The 21,739-nt window shown below is 44.7% G+C and overlaps 1 protein-coding gene across 7 annotated transcripts in view; it reads right to left on the bottom strand.

Moving 5' to 3' along the window:
• Window positions 1–6,578: 6,578 nt before the first annotated feature.
• The window catches only part of agap1 (ArfGAP with GTPase domain, ankyrin repeat and PH domain 1), a 124,723-nt gene continuing 109,562 nt past the window's right edge, over window positions 6,579–21,739 (bottom strand). For all 7 annotated transcript variants that reach the window (XM_084713404.1, XM_084713405.1, XM_084713403.1 and 4 more), the window contains 2 exons: window positions 7,482–7,737; window positions 6,579–7,170 (listed from right to left, as the gene is read on the bottom strand). In XM_084713404.1, the coding sequence (XP_084569530.1) occupies window positions 6,961–7,170; window positions 7,482–7,737 (466 nt within the window). In that variant the 3' untranslated portion in view covers window positions 6,579–6,960. The remainder of the gene's footprint in view (window positions 7,171–7,481; window positions 7,738–21,739) is intronic.

Genomic DNA, 21,739 nt, shown 5'->3' with positions numbered 1-21,739 from the left:
TCAGCACGACGGTGAAATCTGTTGTCATAGCAACAGACTGTCTAACTAAATAAAGTCTAACTTCAGTTTTCACCAATTTCACACGTTAAAATCAGGTTACTGGTCACCGTCCTCGTCGGTCTGTGATGTCACAGTGATGTCATCGGGGGTCATCTCAGGTCAGGCTCAGCGACGGGACATTTCTAACAGAAAGTCTGCATGGGGTGATGAACCAGCGGTGTGGAATTTGACAGATGTTACCAGGCAAGGAGGCGCTACTGAAAGGTGTTGTCCAGTTGCATTGTGGGAACTGTAGGATTATTTTTTGGAGTTTGAATGTTTAAAAAATCTCTCTAGTGGATCCTTCAAATTGACTTAATTGCTTAAAAAAGTCTGAATCTGTTCAGAAATCACATCAGAAACAAACTGATCTTTAAAATTATCATTTTCAGTTTTTTTTTCAGATTAAATGATTTTTTTTTTTTTTTTTTTTTTTTTTTTTTGTTCACTGATAAAAATCAGATTTGAGTTACAGAAATCTACATTTGTGGATTTTATCCTGCGGTGTGAACAGATCCAGGTCCAGGTGGGCCGTGTGCTCTGGGCTCTAATGAATTTTTTTGCAAATTGTAATCAAGCCGGGCGTCGTGGTCGGCTGATAAATGAGACCCGGGGGGATCAGCCTCGGCCTGGGCTCCTCTCTGCAGCCTCCCTCCTCCTCCTCCTCCTCCTCCTCCTCCTCAGATCAAGTCCTGCTGATTAATCCTGACGGAGACGCAGAGACGCTGCTGCAGTAAACTGTGTGTCGTTGTCTTCTTCTTCTGTGGTGGAGTGTAAAAAAAAAGGACATTCACACAGTTCTGCGTTTAAAAAATAAAATGTCACTGACATTTGTGTCATTATTCATCTTCCTTCAACAGAGGGGGAAGTAACTAAGTACAAATACTTAGTTACTGTACTTCAATAGAGTTTTCAGGTATTTGTACTTTGCTTGAGTTTTTATTTTTCTACATCTGAACTCAAATATCTGAATGTTTTATTATTGTTTTTATTTAGTTTGAATGACTCTAAGGGGAATTATTGATTACTGATTATTTTGCATCATTGTGTGTCGCCTTCAAACATCAGACTGATTTCAAACTAAATGGACGAAACAATTAGACAGAAAAGATGATTGACTGATGGATCATCAGAGGACATCAGACAAGACAGACATGAAAACAATGTAAAAGACAAAAATAACAGAACAGAACAAGACAAAAAAACAAAAGGAAAAGAAACAAAAAAATGGAAGACATAAAACTAACAAGATGACAAAGAAACAATAAAAATAAAAATGATATAAAAGAGGTAACAAGATGAAAACAACACATCAAGACCTAAAAGACATAATCAGACAAAAAAAAATGTGTACAAGATGTAAGAAGAAAGAACAAGAACAAGAAAAAGATGCAACAAAATGAAAAAGAAACTAAAAACAAGGAATTAAGAAGTAAAAAACAGGAACTGGATGAAAAAAAAACAGAAGATGAAAAACAACATAAAAGACAAAGACACTTTTCACTTTTTTAAAGAACGTGTGGACTTTCTGTTTATGATAAGAATGAAGATGCTGCTCGGGTTCTAAGTGCAGACTCTGTGTTCTCCAGCTGTGCAGGAACTTCCTGTGTCGAGTGAAGCTGCTCCATCTGGACTCTTTTGTTACAGAGTCGCTTCCTGTTAAACATGAAGCTGAAGAGGGATTAGCAGGGTATTATCTCATTACCACACAACAGCAAACACACACACACACACACACACACACACACACACACACACACACACACACACACTGACAACTGAAAAAACCCTCCATTAAAACTTTCACTGTAAAACTCAGAAAATTAGACAGTTTGTACCTAATCTACTTTCCTCGGGGTCAGAAGGTGTTTTACTCTGAAACTGTGCTGCAAAAACACTTCCTGCAAAAATAATTAATTTTTAAATTTTGATTAAACTGAACTTGATTAAATTAACTGACTAAAAAAAAGCGCAGAATGGAAAATCTTTGGGTTGAATTTGTGCTGAAAATGTTTCCTGATGTGTAAAAAAATACCGTTAAGACTTGAGGTTATATTAAGAAGCATTATTCTTGTCTTTATTGAAAAGAGACACATTACAGTAGAAGACTCTGTATTAAGTAAAATTTTTCAACAACGGTACTGTACAGCCAACAAAAAGTCAATAACAATAATAATAATATTAATAATAATAATAATTAGGATGACAATAAGGACAATAATGTGTCTGGATGATAAATCATAACAATAAGAATAAAAGTGGAGAGGTCAGAGAAAAATATACAAAAACGTAGAAGGATTGAAGGGGGTGGAGTCTTCCTCACAGGGATCGTTTATAAATAATGTAGAGGGCAGCCCGGGTGGGTGGGGCTTAGGGTTAAAGGCTACAAAGAGGTAACACAACCAGACAAACCAAACGCTGAGCAGACCGAGTCGGTTTTTTTCTTCGTTTTGTTGTTTGAAGTCTATGTACAGATGAGGTGGCGCAGGCGGTGGCGAGCGGAAATATTAGCGCCAGTGCGGTTTCCTCGCCGTCCTACCGTCTTTCAAAGCAGACGTGATTAATCTACGAGCAGGCAGCATCGCTTGCAGTCAGTTTCTAAAGCTTGTAATATCAGCGCTAACACCACCGGAAAATAATTCTGCACCGCGGTCAGACTAAAGCGACGGAGAGACAAATTAGCGGCCGGATGACTCAGCAGTTTCTCAGTGGGAAATTTAACAAATACATTGCCATGCAACTCTCCGTTACCTGAGATTAGCTAACTGATAACTAGCTAAAGCTTTGAATTTTACTGGTAGAAGCTGTTTTCTTGTAAACTGAAATAATGCCGCCATGCTAAAGTCTTCCCTGCTAGCTACAGTAAGGGTTAGCGTTATCCCGTCCACACGTTGTGTCTGTGCGTTTTTAAAAACTGACGTTACCAAACTTTTCTGCTCCCTTGAACTTAAATTAAAGGACTGTGTTTTTTTTTTTTGACTGTTCACGCTGGGTTTCGTCTCAGGATGAAAACACGTTGCTAGCTAGTTCATTGCTAACAGTTAGTGTTATTTTTGTTCCTACAATCATTGCGGAGCAGCTGTTACCGAGCGTTCTCTGCTCTTTAACTCAAACAAACGGATTCAGACTCCCTTGCTAAGAATTTAGATGTTGTTCAGAATAAGAGAACGTATCGGGGGAAACCGCCAGAAGCCGCCACCGCTTAGAGAAACAAGCAAATGACAGTTCATCAAAGAAAAAATAAAGTTGTAGTGGGACGTGTTAAGACGGACTGAATCAGATTTAGTGCATTTCTGTCTTAAATAAAAGGACGTCTTTACCCCGTCCTGCTGTCCCGGCTCAGGACAGATGCAGGACGGGTCGGATTTAAAAACATAAAATAAAATCAAACACTCTGAAAACACAAGTTACGGTCAAACCCCTTCGTTTCGTATTCACGGGAGATCAAACGCCATCTTTGAGACGACTCGTAGGGGGGCGGGGCCGTGGCACGTACAGTAACAAGGTTGGACGACATGAGGAACGTAAAGGCAGGCGTGTAAAAAAAAAGAAAAAAAAGGCATAAGAAGGAAAATTTTGGAGTTTTTTTTCTTTTTCTTTTAGCTCTTTCTTACATTTCTACAAATATGTTTGTGGTTTAATGTGAATATTGCAGCAACATCGGCGCATGACGTCACGACAGTGATTGATGAATATTGCTTGGATACACAGTCGGGTTGAGAGCTGCTCCTCAACCTCTGCAGCAGCCGTAAAGATCTGAGGACGAGACGCTAAAGAGAGCGAAGACGAAGAGACGAGCCGTCGATGCTCAGCATAGTGTTGAAGGTTAAAAAAAAAATCATCGCACACAGACGTCGAGGTTACGCAGCTTCTTTCCCCTCCGACGGTCCTGATCGGTTGGCGTTCAGTCGACGTTTTTCGACGAAATCAACGCTCAGTCAGATCTACGTCGTTTTGTTTTGTTTATATGTGACGACATCTGAAATTAATCTGTGAACTTCATGATTCATTACGAGTGGATCTTCAGACCAGTAGCTCCCAACCTTTCCAGCTCGTGACGCCTTTAAGATCAAGTCGTCCTTTCTGAACTCATGTACTGGAGCCCTGAAGGTCCAAGTGACTTCAGCTTCACATCTGCACGTCTAGACCGAGTCCAGGTCAAACTTTTCCCTCTTTAAAGACCATATGGGTGGAGACATGATTCAACTGGTCTTCATTTATTTTCAAGCTCATTCAGTTCTGACTCAAACTTTCTGAATTTAGGTTCTGTCTTGACTCTTTTTTTTTTTAAGACTTGCGTCGATTCAAAGTTGACCACGTCTGGACTCAGTCTTGACTCAAACTTAATCGATCAGGACTTGGTCATGACTTGGAACCGTCTCTGTAAACCCTTCAGACTAGAACTCTAGTTCTGCCAAGACTTCCAGGCTGGGAACCACTGGTTTTAGACGCCTGGTTACCTGCACGAGTTTAACTTCCTGTCCTGGGTGGATCAGCGTGACACCGAGTCACAAACACACGTTAGAATAAATCACTTCCACTCTGCAACCCGACAAACAGCAAGTTTTCTAATTTACATGACGTCACCGTGGAAAGAGAGAAAGTGACGGAGAAAGAGGAGATTATTTACAACAAGGTTTCCAGACCAGAGACGAGGAAGAAGCCCTTCTTAGTGATTCACTGAGCAGATCAGGGAGACCGTCTGATTGGACGGGAGAGACGACAAACAGAGACGGGACAGGGAAGAACATCGCAGACATATTTTCATGCACAGAAACATGAAACTGTGAACTTGAGTGTTTCTTACATCATGATTTCAAGCGTCTGTTAACAGTGAAAGTGAGTTTAGAATCTGCCATGAAATGAAAAGCAGTTTGTCTCCCTGTTAACCGTCTCATCGTCCTCACCGTGACTCGTCTGGTCTGACAGCAGATTATGTGAACTGAACAAAACACCCGAACAACAAGAAGAAGCAGATCGATTCCCTTTTCGCTCCGTTTAGCTGCTTCCTTGTCTTTTCCATTTTTTTTTTAACACGTTAAAACAATAAAAATTCACTTCAGGGACATTTTAAATGAAGTGTCATTTGACCAGGGTGTAAATCAGAACTCAGGTTTAAGATGCCAACAGTTCAGTCAGTTCAGACGGACTTTTCCAACAAAATTACAAAAAATAACAAACGTTGAATCAGAGCTGCACAGTCACTGGGTTGTTCTGCCACCTTCACAGGAAATACCTCCGATACGAATAAAATACTGGATCTGATATCGGTAAGTTTGAGCTCTGCTTCTTCTCAGCAGCGTCTCATAGATCGGTCCTCTGCATCGTCAGGTCGGCGTCGGTATCAGGAAGGAAAATGGTACCAGAACATGAATCTTTTGCCAACTTAATAAATTCTATTTTCCATTTACAATAATTAAAAGTCAGATTTAAAGTGAGAGTAACTTTAAGAACCTTTTATCCAGATGTTCAACCGTCCAGTGAGTCCAGACTTCAGTTCAGACATCCAGACTTTCAGGCGCTTGTTTAACAGCATCAATCATCTTAATTCATTGGTTGCAAACTTCATTAACTTTTATAAAAATTATAGTTTCTGTGTCGACGAAGGACCGTCTGGACTTTCACGTAGGTTGTTGTGACCCTGCTGACTTGTCCGTTTGGAATGCGGCCTCCACACAGACTGAATATCTTTAGGTTTCGTGCGGCTGGTCGGACAAAACGAGCAACTTGAAGACGTCACTTGGGTTTGAGTAATGGACATTTCATAGGCCGAACTATTTAAACTGTTCAGCCCTAAAACAGGTGAGTTTATTTTATTAAATTCTGAACTGAGCGAAATGAAAACAAATTAAACCCTAAACCCTGAAGGACTCTGGGAAAAGACGGCGGGGTGTTTATGATCGACAGTCTCCGGTCCCTGAGCCTGGCAAGAGCTTCTGTACACTGAAAGACTTTATACACCTGAAAACAAACAAACAAACAAACAAACAAAAATCCCCTTCCCCATGTTGACATTTTTAACGATTGGTCCAGCAATGCACATCGAGATACAATATACACAATCCAGGAAAAATGCCTTAAATTAAAATAGAAATAAAAGTGTCTAGGACATGCGATCTATCACACTTCTGTTTTACCTCTAAGAACTGATCCGACATCTTTTTTTCTCCTCTTAAAAGTTTTACATCGAGATATTTTTCACATTTAAAAAAAAAAAAAAACGTGTAAAGGCAGGAGTTCACAGAGTTCATCAAATAAAAATAAACTACAGGTGAGGAGAGGTGAAACACTGACGCTGCGGGGGAGGAGTCTTCGGATGATGATGATGATGATGATGATGATGATGAAGAACGTGATCATGTGCAGTTCAAATGGCTTCCTCTAAAAGTACTGAGTGTGTGTGTGGACATGCGACGAAGACTCCTCATGATAACTTTCTCTCACAGTTTTCTTCGTTCAGTTTTGACGATATGTTTTGGCGAGACGGATTTCTGAAGAATCTGATTGGCTGTTGGGTAAAAAGCTTTTGAAGTTTTTCTTGTAGTGTTAAATTATAGCTAATGAGGTATGATGTCCCTAGAGCTTCAGACTGGCCGCCATTGGCTGTTGTAGGTCACGTGACTATTTCCCAAAATGCGCTGATGAGCCGGCGCCAAATGAAGGTCAACTGTGGACCACATTTCCCACCATGCATTGTCCTGTTGAGGTTCTCCCAAACAGACACACGGATGCAGCGTCACCGCTGTCATCGGTTTGAATCAGTCTGAACGAGCCGACGGCGGCAGTGGTGGTTGTCAGGTGAGGTGGGCGGGGCTTAAGCGTCACAACAGGTAGTGGTTCCCAAAATAAACGGTCAGGATTCTCCCAAATCGGGGTTTGTTTGTTTTTTTCATAAAGAGTCAGACAGGGAAGAACTCCTGGTCATATGAGCGCGGCGCTCCCGGCGCTGCTGCAGCTGTTGTTGCGGTTGGTGTTGCGGCGCGACAGGTTGGGCGTGGCCATGAGCGGGTAGCGCTCGTCGGGGCAGCCGTACTGAGCCAGCGTGTCCACGCACTCCTGACTGTTGGCCTGTCGAGCGTACGCCATTGCACTGTTGCCGTGGGCGTCCCTCGCCATCAGATCCACGCCGTACTAAAGAGAGAGAGAGAGAGAGAGAGAGAGAGAGAGAGAGAGAGAGAGAGAAAGCTCAGTCACATTTAATTATTTAGGTTATTTAAAAAAAAAAAAAAAAAAGAGTTTGACGTTAAACATGAAAAAGAGGCCGACAAAACGCTGCTGCACGAGCGACAGCGAGGCAGCCGGCAGGTCTGAGATCAGCTGAAGCCTCCAAAACATTTAAGTTTAGATTCCTCAGTTTAAAAAGTTGATTTTTCCACATTTAATTCATTTATTGAACTTATATTTTTGGTAAATCCAGAAACGGCTGATTTTAAACGTCTTACCCAGATGAGGAGCTGCGTGATGACCACGTTGCCCTTGCGGCTGGCCAGGTGCAGCGCGTTGCGTCCGTCTCCTTCCCCGCAGGTCTCGTTGACCTGCTGTCGGGCTCCGTGGGCGAGCAGCAGGACGACGGAGCGGAGGTCCTCCTCGGCCGTCGCCCTCAGCAGCTGCTGGCCCAGCGACAGGTCGGTGCCGGGCAGCGACGCCAGGAACAGGCGCTGCTCGTACTTCGCCCTGATCCAGCGCTCCCTCTCCTCCCTGACAGACAAAACACAGGGATGGAGAGACTTTAAAAAAGATACAGTGAGATCAAACACAGAAACAGTCAGTAAAAACTTTTTATCTTCACACTTCAGAGCCTGAACTGTTTCACTTCAACACACGCTGCTCAAACTGCCCTCCAAGTGTAAAATAAGACACAGCGCGAGACGGAGGGACAGACAGGGTGAAAGGCGAGGGGGACGTGGACACATTGTTCACCAATCGAGTGTCATTAACTGCTGATCTGTCTAATCCACGGCTGCGATCGCGCTAATCTCTGCTCAAATCCCTCCATGTAAACAGCGGCTCATTCAGCCTGCCGGGATTAGTCCGGCCTCAGGAGAGGGACGGGGGGAGGAGGGGGGACACGGCCCGGAGGGAGGACAGATATTGAGCTGTCCCCCCAGGCCCCCGACTCTTCCTCTTTCCTCCTCCCCCTCCTTAACAAAATAACAACACCTCCTGCAGGGGGTGAGGTGGCAGGAAATGGAGAAGGAGACACAACAGAGGCTTCGCACAGGTCGATGCTTCCACCATGAAACGAGTCCAGAGAGACACTCAGTGACTCAGTGAGGGACCCAAACTCTCAGGACAGAAAACGTCCAACGCTGTACTGACACGTGTCCTGACTGTCTGTCCTGCTGAGGACTGAACCTCAGGACAAACTTTCAGTCTGACTGACTGCAACAGATCACTGTCCAGAAACGAGACAAAACATAAAATGAATGGAAAAGAAACAGAAAATATGGTTTTGTCTTGTTACATCATTTTCTGCATTTTTATTATTTTATTCTTGTTTCGTCTTTTTCGTCCTGATACATCTTGTTATGTCTCTTTTATGTCATTTTGTAGTGTTATGTCTTTTACATCATTTTCATCTTGGTTCATCTTTTATGTAACTTTCGTCTTGTATCATCTTTTTTTCCTCTTGTTACGTTGATCGTGTGTTATACACTGACGGATTCACCAAAGAATCGTTGTCTCTGTCTTGTCAGTCCGTCCACAGACACTGAGACTGATGGGAAGGCGGTACAAAATAATTCAGTCAAAAACTGCATTAAAACTCAGATACCTGAAAACTACTCAAGTACAGTATCAAAGAGTTACGGGGTGGGGTTATGAACTAACAGACTGAAGTATCTGGAGGACAGTTGGGATGGTGAGGTGCATGATGGGAAACTGTGGGAAAAGAGGATGAGACGAAAAAAAAAACACGAAAGAGTGAAAAAAGTGAAACAGTTAAGAAGGAGTTTGTGGGAACCTGGCAGAATCTCATTAACTCTCTTCCTGGAGACCAGTGTGTGTGTGTGTGTGTGTGTGTGTGTGTGTGTGTGTGTGTGTGTGTGTGTGTGTGTGTTTGGGGGTGTGGTGGGTGGGGCGGCAGCAGCAGCAGCTAGCATCACGGAATGTCCCGGGGGCTTTTCCTTCCTGCCCCGTCCCAGAGAGAGAGTAGGGAGGCTGGGCACGAGACTACGGCCGACAGCCCCCAGACAAAGACTGGAGGTGTCACCAAGAGAGTGTGTGTGTGTGTGTGTGTGTGTGTGTGTGTGTGTGTGTGTGTGTGTGTGTGTGTGTGTGTGCTCTCAGCAGGGCTCTGGCCTTCTGTCCTCCAGAGGACGGAGAGGAAATGTGAGGCCACTGGACCCAGGAAACGCATGCCTTCCTCTGCCGCTGGAGTTGCTAAGGGCCTGGATTCAGCAGACTGTATATGTGTGTGTGTGTGTGTGTGTGTGTGTGTGTGTGTGTGTGTGTGTGTGTGTGTGTGTGTGTGTGTGTGTGCGTGTGTGTGTGTGATGTTCAGGGTTTCGTTGCTCTACATTTAGCTCAGTTTCTTAAACTCCTTTTCAACCTCTGGAATGTAAAAACTTGTAACCAGGTTGTGTGATAAACACTGAGTGACTGTTTCATCTCGTTACGTGTGTGTTCTGTTTGTGTGTTTGGTTCTATGATATGTTGTGTGTTCTGTTTGTGTGTTTGGTTCTATGATATGTTGTGTGTGTCTGAGTGTGTGTTGGTTGTGTGTTGCAGTAAACATCATCACTATCTAACGAGTCCTGAAAACACACATCTCTGGACAGTGGAGAGGCTAATTGCACTAATTAACCACACAGAGTGTGTGTGTGTGTTAACATGCATCTACCGAGCGCACACTCATATTTTGTGTGTTAATGTGTGTGTATATGTGTGCATGGATGTGTGTGTGTGTGTGTGTGTGTGTGTGTGTGTGTGTGTCCCTTTTCACATCCCATTAGACGAAGCGCCGTGCTCCAGCACCAAGGCATGCTGGGTAGATAATTAAACATGAGTCCCGGTGAGATGGTTTGTGACAGGGAAATACACACACACACACACACACACACACACACACACACACACATACACACACACACACACACACACTGCAAATATGTCAACAGGAGCCCAGAGGGGTTAGTGTGTGTGTGTGTGTGTGTGTGTGTGTGTGTGTGTGTGTGTGTGTGTGTGTGTGTGTGTGTGTGTGTGTGTGTGTGTGCCAGTCAGTTAAATTAAATGATAAAAATGACACCAGCCAGAGGAAACAAACACACTTCCCTCTCACACATCTACTGTCTCTGTTTCTACTGTCTCTACTGATTCTACTCTTGTCTTCTTTAACACACGAGCTCCTCCTGATGGAACACGATTAGCAGACACACATCTTTATTTTAGTTTCACAGTATTTGATGGGTTTCTACCAAATTTTCAACATGCAGCGAGACTGAGAACTCAAAATAATTTGTAGTTAAAGATATTAATGTTAGATAATAAAGTTTCACCACGAAATGTTTCAATTAAAGGTAGAAAAAAAAGATGAAAAACATTTTTCTCCTTTAAAGTACAAATACAAACGGTATAAATGTTGAAGTAAAGGAATCTGATCATCTTTCTGCCTCCAGACTGAGAGTTTGATGAGCGGACCTGTTGATTGACAGCTTCATCAGCCGCTGCGTTGCGTTGTCGGGTTGTGGTCGCCGTTGGAAACGGTGGGGCGGAATGTGATTTTGTTTTGGGGGTCAGTCAGGGAGCCGCACTGGGCTCCTCTGATTTCCTGCCTGTTGTTTGAGCTCAGGAGACCCTGCATTGTGTTTGGGTGTGTTTGTGTTCAGTGTGTGTGTGTGTGTGTGTGTGTGTGTGTGTGTGTGTGTGTGTGTGTGTGTGTGTGTGTGTGTGTGTGTTTAAGGGGGTCATCTGTCCACGACCCCAAAACAGAGCGCGGACAGAGAGCTGAAAGGCGGCACACACACCCCGATAATCACACCGGGCTAATTATCATAATTACCACCAAACAAGAGCTGAAGAGACAGAAGTCAGAGTCTGATCACTTCAGATTATCTTTAAACCTGCACAATAAAATATAACAACAAGAAAATATCTAAGTTAACATTTTTACAGCATTTATTTTTGCATTCAGCCATCAAATTACCAATAATTAATCCTAACCTTTAAAACAACAGGCAGGTATGGATCTATAGATGAGTGTTTGGATTCAAAAGATATTAGGAATCACTAACTCTATTTAGCTTCCCTTTGAAACCCTTTCAAAATAAAATCACGTTTGCAGGAGACAATAGCAAAAAAAAAAAGAAGGAAGTTAAAAAAGGATTCTCCAGTTGAGTTCAGCCCACAGCGTCGAGCTGAGATGTATGAGCCAACACACTGCTGTTAAAGCCCGTCATTAATTACAGTCTGGAGGATGGTGTGTGTGTGTGTGTGTGTGTGTGTGTGTGTGTGTGAGGTAATGAGCGGTAGGAAACGGGGTTAAGAGTGACATGGTGTCAGTGGCTTCTCTTCTGGCCTAATTAGCCCTCTAATTAATAGATTAATAGATAGATAGATAGAGCGTGGATAAGAGCATCAGCTAACTGCCCGACCTAATGTGCATTTAAGATGAATCACCGTCACACACGCGTCACGTGGAGGGTTTCTTACAAGGTGAGCGCCAAAATGTGGCTCTGTTTCTGTTTTAAAACCTGCACGCCTTGTTTTTTGTTCAGTCTTACAGCAGGAAAGAAAAGACAAAAGGGAAGACGAGGAGAAGAGGCTGAAATCAATTAGCCTTTCCTAGCAGGTCGTTAGCTGCCCTTGGATAGGCACAGATAATTAAAGGGAGGGTGGTGGGGTGAGAAAGGTCTGGGTGAGGCAGAGGGGGGGTTGAGTTGGACTGAAATCAACCATGGGACTGGACTAGACGGAGACGGAGGGGTTAAATCGGACAGAGGATTTAAAAAAAAAAAGGGAGAGGGAGACGATGCAAATGAGGAGAGAAAGAGTGGGAGAAAAGGTGGAGGAGAAACGGGCCAAAGCGACGTGGAGCTGATCCGTCGGCTGAGACGCAATGCTCCAGCGATGCCATACAGATACAAAGAGGACGAGGAGAGGGGGAGGTTTCAGAAGAAGAGGAGAAAAAAATCAAAGAGAAACAGGCAGCAGGGTGTAGAAAATATCAGAAACACCCTCGCTAATCTAAAATCTTTAAAGCAACTTTATGATCAATTAGGGAGCCAGAGATCTGAGGTCACATTCACATAATTGAACTGATAATTAACTGTCTACATGTCGGATCGGGGATCCCCGGGGTCCTGCCAGGTTCCCTCGGGACAGGAACGATTTCACATTATGTTGTCACGTTACAGGCGGGACGGGAAAAACCACCAGAACCACACAAATCAGAACCCTCCACACCATCGCTTCTAACGTTTAAAGAACCACCCAGGACGTTTGAAGCACCGCCGCGGTCTGTCGGTCAGACCAGCGCTCGGCGGTTTGAGGTTTCACATCTCTAACTGTGGTTTGGACCAAACTGGAAAGTCTGAAGGTCCAAACCAAACGGGGAAAGTGTGAAAACACCCTTCAGCAAGTTAATCTGATAATCCCAAAGTCACTGTTTTCTTTGTGTTGCTGACGTTAGAATGGATGTAAAGGAGTCGGACATGTTTGATTTTTATATTTACAGTCCAAGTTCTCTTCTTCCCTTCGTCTCATGCTCTTAAATTTCTTCTGTTTGTAACATGTGTTGGTCCTTAGTGATGCAAATTCCCCCAGAAAAGATCCTGAACCATTACAAGTACTGCTCCTGAGAACAAGGGCTCTTTAACACCAGGAAATAGACCTGGACTCTGGTTTAAATTTAACCAACGTCCCTGAGCCGTTGAACGCGTAGAACACCTGCATGACGAGCCAAAATCTTTTCTCATTTGGGTCGACCCGTCGCTGATTTGAAAGAGGAAGCAGCAGCGGCAGAGCTGACCCTGACAGCTCAGGCCTCGTGGCCGAGGACGCCACTGACATTTCCTACTAGATGAGCTGGATGCAGATGAGTGGACCTGCAGCGGGGTGGGGGGCGGGGTCAACGCAGAAACAAGGTTTCTACTGACAAGATAAGACAGGAAGTGAAGATGAGAAGGAGCAGATTTATTCATCTCAAACACACAAATGTGAGTATGAAACGATACGTCTGATGAAAAGTTGTCGTTCTCACACCGGAGAAGCTGGACTCAGAGAATATCTGTGTTTTTGCTTCATAAATGTCATAAAAGTCGATTCTTGATCAACTGATCGACTCAGTTTTGTTTCAAGAGTCTTGTCACTGGAGGGAAAAAGCACTCAACCTTATATATTTCTGCATATTTTAATATAAATAATACCTGATGAATTGTTGTCTGTGTGCTGCTTCTGCCTGATCGGTCATGATTTCTATAATAAACTGAGAATATTTGTATTGTGATCACACATTTGTCCTCCTGTGAACCAAAAGTCCAGGACTTTAGTCTGATATATTGTATTTTTGTAAATATTACACAACATTGTCGGTAAACCAAACCTAAAAACAGAGTTTTTTGAGATATCGACCTTGTTTCCATCCTCCTTTCACTGAATTAGCTTTAAAACAAACATCCGCCTCTTTCTTTGACTGGAAACGTTCCTCTCGTCAGCCGCTCTCTTATTTCTGCAGCATTAAATACGTTAACGGGACGACTGAGTGAAGTTAACGTTGAGACAAACCGCTTCCTTCTCAGCTCATTTCCATGCTGTAAACACACACAGAGTGAATTCAACGTTTCTTAAGCGAAGTGCCTTAAATGTTTACCAGCCGGCCGCGGCTCGCAGTGAACCCATTCAATCCAAACACATTACCGACAAACACGAGGAGAACTCAGCCGTCGAGTTTTCTTCCTCCCCCTTTCTCCCTTTTCTTTATTGTATGAGCAATTTGCCGACCGAGCCAATTAGCCAAAGGGTGAGGGAGGGAGGAGGGGGGTGAGGAGGCACTCTGACCGTCGGCGTACAGATTCATTTCTGCTCCAGGAGCCGGCCCCCGCTGGCTTACAGCGGGGCAGGAGCAGAGCGAGGCCGGCGAGCGCGAGAGGACGGGCAGAGTCACGCATGTAGAGAGCGTTATTTATTTCTTCATTATTAAAATAAGGGAGGGGAGGGGGCAGAGGACGGCGAGGTTAATCTGATGACTCAGGCATAAAGAATGTGCATTTAGTTTGTGCTTTTAGCTCGCATTAGCATAACCTCTCCGTGATGACAAACGATGAATGGCCCGGTGATTGGCTCGTGTCAGCCGGCTTAATGTCAATAGTAAATTGGAGGGCTTGTTAGGCGAGTTGGGGGACGCGGTTACGGGCAGCGGCGAGGCAGTCATGTACAAAATAATGTCTATTAGGACTAATTTAATCAAGGCCTCCCTTTTACAGATGAATTAGAATGTAGGGGCCAATTATTTTTCAACGTTTGCACTGGCCCTGCCTGTCAGGAGGCTCTGCTGCTGCTTCCTGTGTGTGTGTGTGTGTGTGTGTGTGTGTGTGTGTGTGTGCGTGTGTGTGCGTGCTGTTTAAAATGCAGGCCGTGGGGCCGGCTCATATCAGCGGGGGCTGTAGATAATGGCGGAGAGATGATGGCAGGCGGGATCAGCTAGTTAACCGACGCAGATGAAACGGAGCTCGGCTCAATCTGCACACGCTGGATCACAGGAAGCGACACACACACGCACACGCACACACACACACACGCACACACACACACACACACACACACACACACACGCACACACACGGGTCGACACATGCATGAACATAATCCCACGCAAACACACTCTTTCATATAAATGACCCGGCCTTTGCCTTTGTTAAAGGCATTAAGTGTATTTTCTAATCACTATATTGACGACTGATCGAGAGCTGAACGTCATGTTGGGTATAAAATCCCATCAATTTAGGATTTTTATCATTTTATATTTAACATTATTAGATTTATTATTAGAATTTAAAGACGGTCTTAGTAAATCTCCTCCATCATCAAAAATTAGACCTCTGTCTCACATTTTTTAAAAAACAACGGGACGAACAAATTCCAAATTCTTGAGTCTAAGCGGATGTTTGTACCAAATCTGGAGAAATATCATCAAGGAGTCCTTGAAATATCTCGCTCTGATGACGGGTCAGACGACGCCAAAATCTAATCTGAACGAACATTTGTAACTTGAAGTAATTCTGTCGAGGCATAAGAAAATAAAAATACTAAAAAATAACTGCGACATGTTTTTATTGTGATATTTAATCACATCCGTCGCTGCAGTCAAACATCATCAGAGTATCAGCGGTTTTAGTGGGATGAGTATGAGCTGAAGGGAACGTGTCCCTGATCCGCAGCAGACGAGGCCTCTGATGTGACATGTGTCCATCTCAAATCACACCAGTCCAATCTGTGTTATGATCACAGAATCAGGAGGTGTGTGTGTGTGTGTGTGTGTGTGTGTGTGTGTGTGTGTGTGTGACTGATAGGAGTTTGGGTTTTATGGGGTGCGAGGATGGGCTGCCCTCCTCCTTCCCCCACCATTGCCTCTGACCCTGGGGGGCAATTATCTTGTGATGTGGGCCCCTTGCCCGCCTCCTCTCCCCCGGTCGCCCCATCTGGTCCCCTGAGCCCAATCCCGCTGCCGTGTCGGGGCTGCCGCCGCACCTGCACCCCGGCCCAGATTAAAAGCCCCCGGTCTAATTTTAAATCTGTTAGCGCTGGCCTTTTCTTAGGGGGGAACAAGACTAATCTGTTCCCATAAAGGGCCCTTATTCTTTCCCCTCTCCTGGCTCCCAGCGCCGACAGACCTGCTGCTGAATTATTACTGGCCGAGCATTCGTCATGTGGGGCCCGCTGTTAAGTGTGTGGTGAGGCGGCGGCGGCGGCGCTGCGATACGTAGCCCTGCACGCTCATCCTTTAGCCGCCATCATTCCTGCTCATTTTTCTGCTGTCTAATTAAGGTGTGGTGCCGCGGCAGCAGCGTGTCTCTACCTCCTCCTATTGTTCACGCCGCACATCGACCCCAACGTGAAGATTCCTGCTCAGTTCATCAACTCCACCACAATCGATTTTCTATTGACACGGTTTCTTCACGTTTCTACACACTACAGTGAAAACATGAACCGTCTTTTCTTTTAAGGATGTAATTCAGTCTCACATCATGTTTACTTTGCTGATTTCTGTTTTTGAAGATGACTGACGTATTCGTCCTGTTGACGTCATTTTGAGCCGACTCAGAAGTTCCGGTTGTTCCCTGGAAGCTAACTTAACGTAAAGAAATACGTTGATTTAAGAGTTTAATCTGTCGACTCACAAAGACCTGTGAAACTATGCTGTTGACATTTTTCTTATTATTAATCCGTTTCCTTTCTACGGCTGTAGACTTCAGTTTTCTGGGTGGTTCATAGTTGGTCTGAAGGTTGTAAAACTCTAAATAATCACTAGTTGGAAACAAAACTTAAATCAGTGCAACTCTATATCACTTCCATAAACTTTTCCAGCTCTTCTGTCAAATTCCAGATTTTCTTTGAGACAAGTATCAGCTGTTTTTGGAGGGACTGGACAGTTTTGGGTTGATCCCAGCAGAGAACAATACAGCTGAACTGTGGACACACAAACAGGCCAGGATGATGACCCTCTACGACAGACTGCCAAAGGTCAGTAGTTGGCATGAGGGAAGGGTGGGAGTACGAGGACACAGGCGGCCCAGGGGATGGAGGCACATGGCCGCCAACCACCTCCTCAGTCCGGTGGCCAGGAGGCCGGATTAGCAGCGCTGTCACTTGCTGTCTGCTCAGGCCTGCTAACACGCTGCGTCAAACAGAGCCTGAGCAGGCCTTGGGTGCTGGTGTTGATGCGCCACTCGACAGATAATTAAAACAATGAGCTGCGGCGCCAAGAACTAAGGACCGAGGGTGGCGCAGCAGCGCTGGCTGAGCCAGCGAGCCCCTGTGGGTGCTCCACGATGGGCAGCGCGCCCAAACTTAGCAGCCCCTTCAGCGGTGGCATCAGCTGGGGCGCGGCACCGGGCGACCACGCCAGCTGAGGTGATGATGGCTGACCGCAGGCAGCAAGAGGTTAATGGGAACGTTTAGAGGATGCAGAGTCTTTTTGTGGTTTGTAGCAGGGAGAAAAACTACTTCTAACAGGATCCCTCTGGCGCAGCAGAGCTGGCACGATTGGTGTTCATCCACACTGTAACGACCCTCAGAGCTTCGCAGCTTGGTCCCCGCTCACGCTGTCCCCTGTCTGCACCACTGCAAGGGACGCTTGTCAACAAGTATCTCTCTTCATAATGAAGCATTGTAGTGCTGAACAGGCGTGGCAAGATGTTGTATTTGCAGCAATGAGCTGCAGCCCTAAAACGATTAGCAGCGACAGTATCCCCTCCTCGTCCTCGCCGAGACTCGCTGATGCTAATGAGACCTGGACCGGCCGTCGCTGTGGGCAGACGTACGGGGAGGAGGATGAACGGGGGACTGAAACGAGAGGGAAAGGGGAAGATAAAGAGATGATGACAACAGTTGGAGATGGCGGGGCTCGGCCCTGTCACATATCTCATTGGACGGGGGCGGCGCCGTGGAGGCGAGGCGCGATCTCTCCGAACATAATTCCTCCCTCCGGTCCGACTGGGAAGTCGACAGGGGAGGGGAGGAGGGCGGAGGAGAGAAAGAAATGGAGGTGTTTAATACTGACGGCCATACTAATGCCACCTCCCACCCTCGCTGCACCTCCTCTTCCTGCCTCTGTCCCTCCATCCTCCTCCCAGACCTGATATCTTTTCTTTCCCCTTCCTTTCTTCACATCCAAATTCCTGCCTCCTCTTCCTCACTTTTCCTCCTGAGTCCATTTCCTGTTCCTCCCCCTTCTCTTTCCTTTCTTCACACCTTCCTCTTCTGTTTTCCTTCTCTTCATCTTTCCAATTCCCTGTCCTCCTCCTCCTCCTCCCTTTTTCTCCCCTTCTTCTCTCCATCACCTCCTTCTTTCTCTTCCTCTCTCCCTCCATCTATCCCTCTCTCCACCCCCCCTCCCAAACCTCCAAACAGGACCTAATTGGGAGGCGGAGTGGGGGGCCAGACCTTGACAGACAGGAGGTCAGCGTAATTGCTGCTGGCCATATTTAACATTAAGATAATCAGGCCATTAATTACCCTTTGGATCATTAAATCAGCCACTTGCAAAATGAAATTTCGGCCTCTATTACTCACTTGAGAGACCACGAGGGGAAGGCATTTTTCCATCCATCAGCCCCCCCTTAAACCTCCCCTCTCCCTCTCCCTCTCTCTCTCTCTCCCTCTCTCTCCCTGCCTCCCACTCCCATCCTTCCTGGACAAAGCCTGTGCCTCGGCCTTTTCCCACACCTCTTCCTCTTCCTCTTCTTCTTCTCCTACTTTCATGCAGGTTTCTGAAACTGCTCTTTTAAGGAACCTGAATGTGGAGTTAACAATTTACAGTTTGGATTACTGGTGCAAAAAAAAAGGCAAGAGTTTAGACATTTAACTGATGTATAATCGAGAAGAGCCGGACGAATCTGCGAGTTTTGCTGTTTCATTTGCTCTGGCTGATACGATAAATGAAAAGGGAGCCTCAAATACTCCGATCTGAAAGTCACACGTCACGTTTTCAAGAAAAGCCCCACAAAACTCAGATCAAACGGTCAAACTGGGCAGCGCTGATCAAATAAGAACCACGATTCTGTTGATGCATCAACAAATTCTTTCCTAAAACGCTGTCAGAGACATTTTAGACGGGCTGTAATTCGTTTGTGATCAATAAAACTCAACAATCTTACCGACCTGTGATTGGACAAAGAGTCGGGTTTCAGGCAGGATTTTAGCAGAAGTCTAGTTTCTTCTCAGACCACTTGAATTATGAATGAGTGTGTGGAAACAGTCTCGTCGGTTTTGTCACCACAGACGGCATCAATCTGTAATTCTAGTGACTTTTCTGATAAAATACCTGATAATATCGGTGAGTGTCTGTCTGTGTCTGTTTATCTGCACTCTCATGTATCTAAATGTATTTAAGCCTCATATGTTTTGGTGTTTGTTGACGTCTCGCAGGTTGATTTGTAATTTAAGAGCAGCGCTGAGTGAGTGAATGTAACCTCGGTGCCACAGCCTCTACATATCATTTCATAGACCGTCACTGGCACTCCATAAAGCTGTCATAAAACCTCCACGCCTCCCTCTGACGGTGCGGGCGAGAAGGACGCGTGGAGATGAAAGATAAAGACGGATGAAGACGAGGAGGGGAAGAACAAGAAGTTATGCTTCCGTAAAATTTTTTAAACAAATTTCTGAAACTGCAGAAAATTGAACGGCTTCTCCGGCCTGCTTTGTGTTTCCTCGTCACGTTACTGGTCAGCAGTTGACTCTCTGTAATTAATAGATTTTGCTCTTCTGAATCACATGACCCCCGCTGTGCTTCTATCCGTTGCCACGGTAACAGAGATGCAAACAAGGGCCCCCTGTCTGGACACCGCTGCTCTTTTTAATTCTTTAATTTTTGGGGTTTCTGGTGGAGTGAAGGTCTGTAATAGAGAGTGGCAGCAGCAAATTCATGTTTTATCCACCACAGAAGAAGAAGCATTATAAGCACATTTATTGAGTTTAACCTGTCATGTCATTGTTAAAACTTCATTATGCATTTATTAGCAGTTATGATGCACCTATAAACAGTTACTACTGAATCCTTCATTATGCACCTTTTAACAGTTAACTATCATACCTACAGAAATTCAGAGATGGAGGGAGGAGAAGAAAGAAAAGAGAGAGAGATGTAGAGCTGTAGAACAACACAAAGAAAAGAGGAGCGGGCGAGCGAGCGGAGGAGAGAAATGATGGAGGAAACAGAGACAGAAAGGAGGGATTTATGGAGGTGAAACGACAAACAGCGAGCCACTTAAGGAATGGACTGATAAATACTATCGACAGGACAGAGAGAGTGGGGGAGACGGGGGAGACGAGGGGAGACGAGGGGGTGGGGGGGAGAGATGGAGCTGCAGCGGAGCGTTGCGGGTTAATTGAGATAATATTGACCTCCTTCTCTAATCTCTTCAGGGGGAAACATGCTTCAGATTCATAAATAAATAGGAACATGAGCAACAATAAAAGCATTAGTGCTCTGACGGAGGAGGGCTAATGGCACGTCAATACTCAAAGATCGCCCTGTGTGTGTGTGTGTGTGTGTGTGTGTGTGTGTGTGTGTGTTCAGCCTCACTGAGTCAATGAGGCTCCATCAGCGTGTGGACGGATATGATTTTTCCATTTATTCTGTGTTTTAAATGTTTTTCTGCAGAGTGTGAGTGCAGCAGCTCTCAGTCTGTGTTGCTGTTGCATGAGTGCAGACGTGCATTTTTGTTTTGTCGTTCACCACCTGAACAGTTTAATGCATCATGCTGAATAAACAAAACAAACATAGAAAGTCACTGTTCCTACAGATATAAAAACTTGAGTATTTTTCTCTTCATTTTTGCCTCAGACAGTGTTTTTACTGAACATTAAGGCATTCTTTCTGTGTAAATTCACTGTCTCAGGTTGAGAGAAAATTTCAGTCCCTCCAGGATGCTGCGATATCATGATCGCAAAAATGAACACTCATTTTGTTGCTGTGCAGTTTCTGATTTTTGGTGCATAATAACGAACACAGTAAATAGAAAAATATGAAGAAAGTTAAACACGAGTTCTGCAGGTCAAGAAACTCAGATATTACAGAAACGTATTTAAATGACAGAGCAGGATTAAACTGTGTATGTATGTTTGTGAGCATTCTGTGCACACTGAGTGTGTGTGTGTGTGTGTGTGTGTGTGTGTGTGTTGGGGGGGTCATGTGGGGAGTAATTATAAGGTGCTTCTGTTGACTAATGAGCGTTGGGGGGGTGAGTGCAGGGGGGAGGACGGGGAAGTCGATCTTTATGCGGTTGGCAGTCAGCTCTAATTTGTTATGATGGCTGCTGGCTTCCCAAAGCTGCAACGGCCGATAATTACACACACACACACACACACACACACACACACACACACACACACACACACACACACACAGGTACACACTGATCAACACCAACGTCACGCTAAAGTTCACCGATTTGTTACTATCCCCTGTAGTCCACAAGACAACACACACACACACACACACACACACACACACACACACACACACACACACACACAGGTTCTGTCGATATCCAGCCGTGCTGAGGCTCCAGCACTGAAACACTGCCCCCTGTCTGCAGCTGTCAGCACTGACACACCAGTGGTGGAATGTAACTAAGTACATTTACTCAAGTACTGTCCTGAGAGTTCTGTTTTCATGCTACTGTCACTCCACATTTATTATTTATCTGTTTAGATTAAATCACATGAAGATCTTATAAAAACGAATCTTTAATTACACTGTAAAACCAAACGCTCTTATTGATTATTTGTGGTAAGAAGTGAAAACTTTAAATGTTTAACTACACCAGTACAATTTTCTTTCTTTTATGTTTATTAGAGTAATAATTTTAGATTAATGAGGGAAATAAAGTCCCTGAAAAGGTCCTAAATGAAAATATTATAAAAATTAAAAACTTTAATACTTTTAATTCAACAGTTTAAGAACAACGTTTAGAGTTTAGAGATTTCACCATCTACAGTCCATAATATGACGATTCTGACAGGAATCAGAGCGACACGT

The sequence above is a fragment of the Lutjanus erythropterus genome, chromosome 24 (assembly GCF_056507025.1).
Source record: "Lutjanus erythropterus isolate fLutEry1 chromosome 24, fLutEry1.hap2, whole genome shotgun sequence".
Lineage (NCBI taxonomy): Eukaryota > Metazoa > Chordata > Actinopteri > Lutjaniformes > Lutjanidae > Lutjanus > Lutjanus erythropterus.
This window is presented reverse-complemented; position numbering and strand designations above follow the sequence as displayed.